The following is a 9194-nucleotide window of genomic DNA, read 5'->3' as shown; positions in this document are numbered from 1 at the left end:
GATGTAATTATATGCTTGTGTGCTAGATGGAACTCTAAAGGTTCAGATTATGTATTCTCTTCTTCCCTAGTTAAGAGGGAGTGTTGTTTGTAACTAGGTAAAAATGGGTTCGGATTGCCTTAAGGCAACATCCGAACCCATATAGGACTAGGTCCTATCCTAAAAGGGTAGCGTGCCCCCAAGTTGAGCCCAGCCCTATACCTCCACGCCACAATAAATAAATTGGCGCCAAAAGAGGGAGGTTGACTTGGATTTTATGAAGGCTATGGACTCATAAATAAAGGTTAAATTGCAAATGCAAATACAATTCACTTATCCATGAAATCAGCGAATTAGCTCTGCAAACAAGAGGTGCGAAATCACCAAAGAAGGTTGTGCGAATTTGTCCAAGGATTGGGCAAACTTATTCAATAGGCTATAGGGCATTTTGGTGCAGTCTTGAAGCATGCAAAAAGGGCAGATCAGATATATAAAGATCAGATTCAGAAAAGCAAGCTAAATATTGTATTTGTGCAATAAGAGTGAATACATAATCTAACCTGTGGGTCTTTAATGATGGGTTTTTCCTCCTTGGAGGTTTTCCCAGGGTATTTGTGTTTGTCTCTTGGTTCCTTGTTTCATTCTTGAATTTACTTGATTATAGTTTACTAAATTACGAATCTGATTAATAAACTAGGGCATGATTAAATGTTACAAATCTGATTACTGATCTAGGGCACGAATTTAACAATAATAAGCTATAATTATTGCTATAATTTTAAGATATAGCTTTATAATTAGCCCAAATCTATGCTTGGCACAATCGAGTTTGGTTTCCAAATTTAATAGATGTTAAAAGTATAGTAGTATTCAACTACCATTCCACAATAAACCTTGAATTTTTATCTTATGGAACTAAAGGTACACGAATTGAACCCATTGCCAACAACCTAGATAGTACCTGCAAACATTGTCAACAATGTCCCATGAGTTTCTACTAAATAAAACTGATATAAACTGGATAACAATTACTTAGGCGACTGAAAAAGAAAAATAGAATCTCCATGAATGAGTGGTCTAATACAACATACTTCACCACAACGGGCCTCTATCTTTAACGTTGCTAAGTTGTCAGCGCGTGTAGGACCAATGTTTATTAGTCCAACGGGTGATCCCACCTCATATGCAGCCCTACATATAGAAAAGTTTTAATGTTAGTGTGGAATGTTGAAAAGAATGCTTTTATAAAATATTAAGAAAAAAGAGTTGCGTCCAAAGATAAATTTATTAAAATTTTATGTTGGAAACCAGAACTTATAAGAAGAAAATTGACACAAATTTAGCTGTAATGTCCACTTTAGCATATATTAACCAATATAATTACCCATCATTGCCAGAAAACCATCAAAACGCTCAACACTACCACTGACCAAATGTCAAAAACTAAATACACCTCCTCCAAACGAACTTGACTTTGTGTTTGCAATATGCTTATCCCCTTATCCAATAAAGAATGCCATAATTTTTAATTTTCCTACAAACCTAATCAATTTTCAGAGCAACCTTTCAGCATCTCTTCTAATTCATAGTTTGGCCAGAACCACGGTACTTCCTAAGTAAAATCTTTTAAGGCATAAATCATTCAGAATGATATAATAATTGCAAATTGTAGGAGCTTAATCATTGGTGCGTCGTTGGATCCTCTTTCTCACATCATAAATGCAATCACAATAATAAATCATAATGGCATTGCTTCCTTTGCTGGGAGTAAAAGTTCAAAGCGCTGCAATCTGAGTCTATGGTGGGAGCATGACAGATGTGGCGTGAGTTTGGAGCTTATCGATTGTTATTTGTGGAGATAAATATGCAATGGGTGAGCACAGACCTGTGAGTATTGGACACGACTTATTTAAAAGCTTACTTCACTGCAGTGTAAGCATCTAGTTTGGATGCAGCTATCCATCTTCTATGCGTGAATTTACTTTGCTATATAGTATATTCGCTTAGACGTGAAGTCCTTCCTTGGATGGGGTTCTTATTACTTGTATTCATGAATGTTCTAAGTGAAAGGTTAATGCTAGCACTTTGATAATGCTAGGCATTAATGCTTGGGTGTATCGATTGTATTTTTGGGGACTTCAAAAGAAAATCTGTGCAATATTGCTTTGCTGTAAAGGATTTGATCTTGTACTCTTTTCCTACAAGTGTCTAGTGACCTAGAGGACGTATCGACCATTCCTATTCCGCTGCTGTTCATTATTGCTGTGCATGGGGTATCATATTGGTGCATCAATCCTTCTGACTATTCTAAACCCACGCTCCAATATAAGCACAATCATGGTTTGCTCAACTAGATCAACCTTAATGTTTCAACGAATATGCAATACTATGTATGACATATCTACACTAATGCCCAACAATGCTAATCTCACTTCGCTCAAAATATTGGTGCTAGCAACCCCTGTCAACTTGTACATTCAGCAACTACTGATCAAAGACCAACGCAGTCTCTTCCCTGCTAGTAGGCAAGAGGTGAGAGGTCCTTCCAATGAAAAAAAATCCAAACAACTACGACTGCTCCTCATCAAATCTCAATAATGAAATGTATTCCCTCAATTCAATTATAATGAAATAGGTTCCCTCAATTCAATTATAATGAAATATGTTTCTAAAGAATACTTTTATAAATTTGTGTTTTTTAATTTTCGCAAAAGTTTGTGAGTTATTGTCAAATTTTTCCCCAAGTTCCAAGTTCTTATAGCTTTTGGGTCAGCTGAGTTGTTGCCTGACTGAGTTTTTCAACTATGATCTAAAAGGTTGCTCTCTTCTACACAATAGTACACATATTAGTCTAACACGCAAACCAAGTTAGTAAACTTAAGAGGCTCCAATGGACAATGACTTTCCATATTCCTTCAACACGTTCCCTCACGTTCTACCAAAGTGCATCTGTTTTTTCTTCCATTGGAGTACTTAGTCAGAAACTGGACAAAAGGACATGTATCATCTACTATATTAATAAAATTTAGTTTAAGTATAAGTCAATTATATAGTGATTGGCAAACAATTTCTAGCAGTTATTTATACAATTAATTAATTCAGATATTCTATTTTCTGGTTATAAAATAATTAATGTATTTGGGCTTGAATAATCCCCTTTAGCTCTAACCAGAACACTATTTTCTAGCTTTTGTTTCTAGAGGAATTCAAAATCACCAGCATGGACAAGCATGGCAAGGAGAATGTAGTAGTGGATCATCTGCCACATTCCTAATCTTTCCAACGTTGATAGGTTAGATGACAGCCCTGTTGATGAAAACTTTTTCTAGTGCTTCTCTCCCTTAACGAAAGTATTTTTATCACTCCTCTTAAAATTCCTTGGTTTTCCACATTGTTAAATGTTTTGTTACATGTACCAGCACATTTATCGCTGCAGGTGAGAAAACATGTACACAGAAGCACAAGCTTTTGCTGATTGGATGTTTAATTTTCAAGAATCATCTGCATGTTAATATTGAGTCAACCTTTGTGAACTTGTCATTCATTAGTAGGGTTCACTAGAACCCATCTCTTAGCAACATGAATGGTTCACTTAGCACTCGCTCCATCTTGGTGATGCTCACAAGGATAAACTATTGAAATGGCTCTTCATTAACTAGAATAGCAGGGAACAGTTCTTTATTTCATAAAAACGTATGCCTTCATGTAAATCTTTCAACTCTTGCTGCCCTGCTTATGCGAGTAAATATTTTCATTACCAGCTATATCAAGATAGAGTTTAAAAATGCAGAAACCAACTCAACATCAAACAATTAAAAATAATTAACAAATAAAAATAGTTATCAATTTCATAAGTTCTTTGCTCACAACAATTAGCATTTACTTTGGTAAATTAAAAAAGTCATTACCTCACAAGACGATAAGCTGACATTGTCATCAAGGATGATCCAAGAACAAGTAGGGCATCACCTCCCTTTATTGTTTCCATAGCTTGATCCGCTCTCTCTTTGGGGACATTATCGCCAAAAAAGACAACCTTCAAATTTTACAAAACTAGTGAAAAACACAGTAGCATTTTGTTGATGGCTTTATTTGCCCCCTCTTTGGAAACATTATCTCCAAAAAAAGACAACCTTCAAATTTTATAAAACTAGGGAAAAACATGATCTCCTTTAACTGTTTGTAACAAGAGTAATTCAATTTATTATTACAGTTTTAGTTTAAAGTCAAAACACTACCTATACAATTCCGATCAATCTCTTAAAGCTAAGCAGAAAACATGACTGAACAAACACAAACGCTTATATAATTAATGTTAATATCAAAGAAAATATTAGGAAGTAGGAACAGTTGTTAAAAAAATTATAAGATAGAGTAATTACTAATTTCCTTGGACCCTCAGTAGACATTTTAATTTTTTGAAATTGAACAATAAAACCTAGGATCATAATACACAAATTGAAATCAAAGAGGAAGACTCAAATAATATTAATGAAAACAAAGCAAAAAGGCATCCAAATTAGCCATTGTAAGGCATATTAGAGGGCAATCCACATTGAGAATTTGAAGGGCTATAAAAACTTACTCCAAGATCAATGTTATGCACACAGATATACTGAGAGGTGGGGGGGAGGGGGAAGGCGATGAATCAGTATATCCAAGTTTCAACCTCAAACATAGAGCAATATTAAAACTATTACCACATCCCACATTATCAGCAAATTAACAATGCAAAGATAGCTACATTCACATATCAACACAAGAGAACAACAAATATATGTGGAAACCCAAAAGGGAAAAGCCATAGTGAGAATAGTTGCTTGGATCTACTATCCAAATCCAGCCTTACAAAAATAATAATGAACTTACAATGATTTTGCAAGCACCAATCCATAGGAATTTCAACCTAAAAAGGTGACACCAATCTCCAATCTGATTTGCAAGAACCAACCTATAGGAGACACCAATCCCCTAATCCAAGGAACTGAGCACCAACCTCAAATACAAATAAAACGTAGGAAATACAAAAGATATGCCATGCGGCCCTTTCAAACTTAATATTCATCATCTATCTAATTTGATCTACTTTAGAACACTCTCACGGTGTGTATAAGATATGCATTCTAGCTCGCACATTTCACAACATATAATCACCGCATTCTCTTCATAGTATTCAATCCTTATTCAACCACTCACCCTTACATCTCCACATTGGAATAAAAATTGATAGGCATTATATATGCATTCCAATGTTATATACATCATGTTGGCCTAGATCCAAATACAATGTCCATAAGTCGGCCATGAATGAATTCCTTAAATCAAACAATGTGAAATGTGTAGTCGGTTCGATTCTAACAACCAACACATTATCCCTAGAGTAAGAACAAGCTATGTGTTTCCCAACACGAACTCAATTGGTCCCATCTACCTTCACACACATTCTCCAGCTAGTGCACATTACCCTTCTCAGGAACATCCAACAAAACCCTCTGCACGGTCAATGAACTAGCACTACGAACACTCTGTCATCTCTAACTTTTTGTATATTAGAGCAAAACCTCTGAAACTTAGGAAATTTCTTCTTCGTGTGTAGCCATACTTATCTTTCAAACCACAAGCCAGAATGCTCTGCTACAGTAGAATGCGGTAGCAAAAACAACAGTGTGATTCAATACACATACAGCCTCTGAACAACGAATCATAGAAACTAAATGCAGACACTTCTAGGCCACTAAAAATACAATAGACATACAGAAACTACTGATACCGGTACGTAATGATAACATTAAGAGAGCTATACAATCATTACTATACTCTATCCTTTGTTGTTCTCAAATACTTTGACATGAATAAATCACCTTGACACCATGACATCAATGAATAACACTATATTCAATAGATAAGAAACACTACCTAATATTGCACCAAGGAATCTCAAATGTTGTCAACACCACGTACATAATTTAATACGCTAGTGGGTTGTTTAGGTTAGGTTCTCCAAAGAATGAACAAATACAAAGACCCAATGCAAGGATAATCACATAAACTCCATTCAACAAATGATCTTAGAACAAAATTTAAAAAAGAAGAGAGTTATAAATGAGAGAACACACAAATACTCATGAGATGGAAAAATAAGTGGGAATTATACTCATGGAAGATGTCATCTACCCTCATATTAACCTACTCCTAACGACCTTAGCAAGCTAAACAAACATGTAGAAAAAATACAATTAACCTAAAAAAGGAAAACCTACGCCAACACCCCCCTTAAGTTCAACTTGGGTGGTGTTGACGTGTATTTTGTACACCATCATACACAGAATAAAATACCTAAAGGCATCTTATCCTCTCTTGAATAAAGTCTCTAACTGCTGAAGATTCGCATGAAGGATCAGTTAGGATGACTCCAATGTTCTGGTTAGTAGGGTCTCTACGTGTGGATAAACTCCAGTGGTATGATGTGATTTGCTGGAATCACAAGGAGACTTACATCTGATGATTGAACTTCCGATCTGCTTTGCTGGAACACAGGCTCTTACTGGCTTAGATTTGAAAAAATGGAAAAAGGATGAGGGCGAAGAGAAGATCTAATCCTAATACTAAGAATGTAGGAGCAATGATTTGATTTTTGATGAAACTCTAACTAGGTCTTGTTTTGACATCAATGGACCATCTCCACAAGGCTAGTGCGATCTTCTAAGGGAAGCTTTATGATGTTCAAATCATCACCGCAGGCATAGACACCATCAAGTTGATGCATATCAATGAAGAAGCGACAAATTGAAATTGAGCTTAAGCTGAATGATTCCAGTTGACTACACAAGGCAAGTCTGCAATCAACAAACTGCTAGTAGTATGGATATACGAATTCCACCATTAATCAATCGCATTTCCTCCATTCATCTAATCATCTACCATCTAGGATTGAAGAATCAACAAGAAACCATGCAAATTGCAAGAAACGACACACTTCACCATTACTTCAATGAAAATGGAGTTTGTTTACAATCAATGGCAACAATTTCTTGCCTTGTCCTCCTATTCTACTCTAATTACTATTCTATCAATTTCTAACTACTCTCTATCTACTAACTGCTTTCTATTATTTACAACTCTCTCTAATTCACTTTACAAAATGAAATGTCAGGGCTTATATAGTGCCCACAATTCAATTCGATGGCTTAGATCAATTCAAGATCAATGGCCAAGATTCAACAATGAAAACCCTAATTAGGGTTTGTTACAACCATTACATAACATTTAATGCTTGACCAATGATAAAATTGTATTGCTTGAACACATGTCCCCTCTAGAAAAATCGACCAATGGATAGCCGGGGTAGGTACATCGGAGTTTGTGCCACCTTCCATGAGTTAAGTACATTGAATCTGGACATGCTGAGGTGGACCTCACTGATTGGAGACGTGATGACTAGGATGCCACCTCGTCTGACACTTGGTTGATACTCAATTTGGTAGCGTTGAGAAGTTATCTTTGATTAACTCTTCTAAAATTATTTGCTTCTTCAACGAGCCCTTGTCCTAACTCCATGTGTCCTTGATGTGTAGGATGATGATGTACCTCGCCTTGGAACGCTGGATTGAAAGAGGTCGCCCCTGTCCTGGCTTGATCGTCCCGGCGAAGACCGTCCTTGATCCGGCTTGATTTTCCTTGATGAGATCTCCATTTGATGCCTACACAACATTTCAAAATTAGCAACATGATTTTGCAATGAATAACTAGATTAGAGATTAAATTTAGGAAACTTCATAATAAGTCCTTGAGTTATCATTTCCTAAACGACGATTGAGCTATTAGAATTCAAAATTTCAAAATTTAAGGCTATGACAATCAAAATTCGAAATTAAAACAAGGGATCTTGTCATACCTTACTTGAGAGTTTAACTCTAAAATGCAAAACAAAGGAATTCGCCTAGGCACAAATCAAAATTTGATGGCTTCAACGTGATCTCTCTCCAAATGAACGTCCACTTTAGCAATTCGCCACCTTGGGGGAGGAGTCTTCAATGTCTTGAAGATAACAAATTCACCTTACTTGAAACAAACACGCACTCCTCTTTGATGATAATTTCGCACCTTGTCTTCTCCAAAATCGCATATGAAAGAGGATAAAATGATGATTTGAAAATGAAATAAACACCTCCCTTTATAGGCGCTCACCTTCACATTGACCCTAGGCCGACTTTGGTGAGTAAGGCAAATTTAAAATAAACTTAAAGGCCGACCTTTGTAAAATGAAACAAATTTTAAATCAAGCGCCCCATTTTATTTATAATTAATTAATTTAATGCCTATAATTTTAAATAAACTCGATTTTTAAAAGGCAAAAATTAATTAATAAAGACCCATGCGCTAATGTTAAATGCTAACTTTAATTGGATTTCAAATTTATCGATTTTTTCCTAGCATTTAATAAAATCTAAAGAATGTTTTAGCGCCAAATTTGGAAGAGGTAAGGACACAAACCTATCGCTCTGGTCCCTGACTAAGGGACAGGAGCGAATTTGATGTTTAGTCTTGATTCTCTTGCCTTTTATGTTCAAAACCTCCATCCTCACATTGAGACTGGCATGTTTGCCAAAAAACTCGAGCTTGATCGTCTTGATTTGGTGGATGAATGCCCTCTAAGGTGGATATCGCCCTAGTCCCTTGGTGAGGGACAGGAGAGAACTTCATGCTCTGGCCAACATTTGCTATCTCTCAAGCTTTACTCCTTGTTCATCACCTTGCAAATGATATCCTTGATCTTGCGAACCTTGACTTTGACGTGATCTTGAAGGAAAACGAATGATTTAATGAAAATCGCCCTGGTCCCTTGATGAGGGACAGGAGCGATATAGCTTCCTTGTTCAAATTGATAGTCTTTTGACGTTTGAAACCTTTGCATATCATCATCTTAAGATGTCTTAGACCCTGTGCAACCATGTACAATCTTGACTTGGCATGAATTTTGAATGAATTGGCAAATATGGTGGATATCGCCCTGGTCCCTGACTGAGGAATAGGAGCGAACTTCAATGTCCTGGGCTCATGCTTGCTTTCATCAACTTGCCATTGCTTTCATCGTGTAAAATGAAGTCCCTTGGTCCCCTTTGGACACTTGAAACGTGATCAACATTCAAAATCTAAGCTTTCATGAAGATTTCGCTCTGGTCCCTGCCTGAGGGACAGGAGCGAATTTGTACTTT

The 9194-nt window shown here is 36.3% G+C and overlaps 1 protein-coding gene across 5 annotated transcripts in view; it reads right to left on the bottom strand.

Annotated features, from left to right (window-relative positions):
• Positions 1-743: 743 nt before the first annotated feature.
• The window catches only part of LOC131051802 (NAD-dependent protein deacylase SRT2), a 53768-nt gene continuing 45317 nt past the window's right edge, over positions 744-9194 (bottom strand). For all 5 annotated transcript variants that reach the window (XM_059216467.1, XM_057986413.2, XM_057986410.2 and 2 more), the window contains 3 exons: positions 3888-4015; positions 1071-1170; positions 744-940 (listed from right to left, as the gene is read on the bottom strand). In XM_059216467.1, the coding sequence (XP_059072450.1) occupies positions 887-940; positions 1071-1170; positions 3888-4015 (282 nt within the window). In that variant the 3' untranslated portion in view covers positions 744-886. The remainder of the gene's footprint in view (positions 941-1070; positions 1171-3887; positions 4016-9194) is intronic.

The sequence above is a fragment of the Cryptomeria japonica genome, chromosome 1, assembly GCF_030272615.1.
Source record: "Cryptomeria japonica chromosome 1, Sugi_1.0, whole genome shotgun sequence".
NCBI classification, from domain to species: Eukaryota; Viridiplantae; Streptophyta; class Pinopsida; order Cupressales; family Cupressaceae; genus Cryptomeria; species Cryptomeria japonica.
The sequence above is the reverse complement of the archived record's forward strand: the minus strand, read 5'-3'. Positions and strand labels throughout refer to the sequence as shown.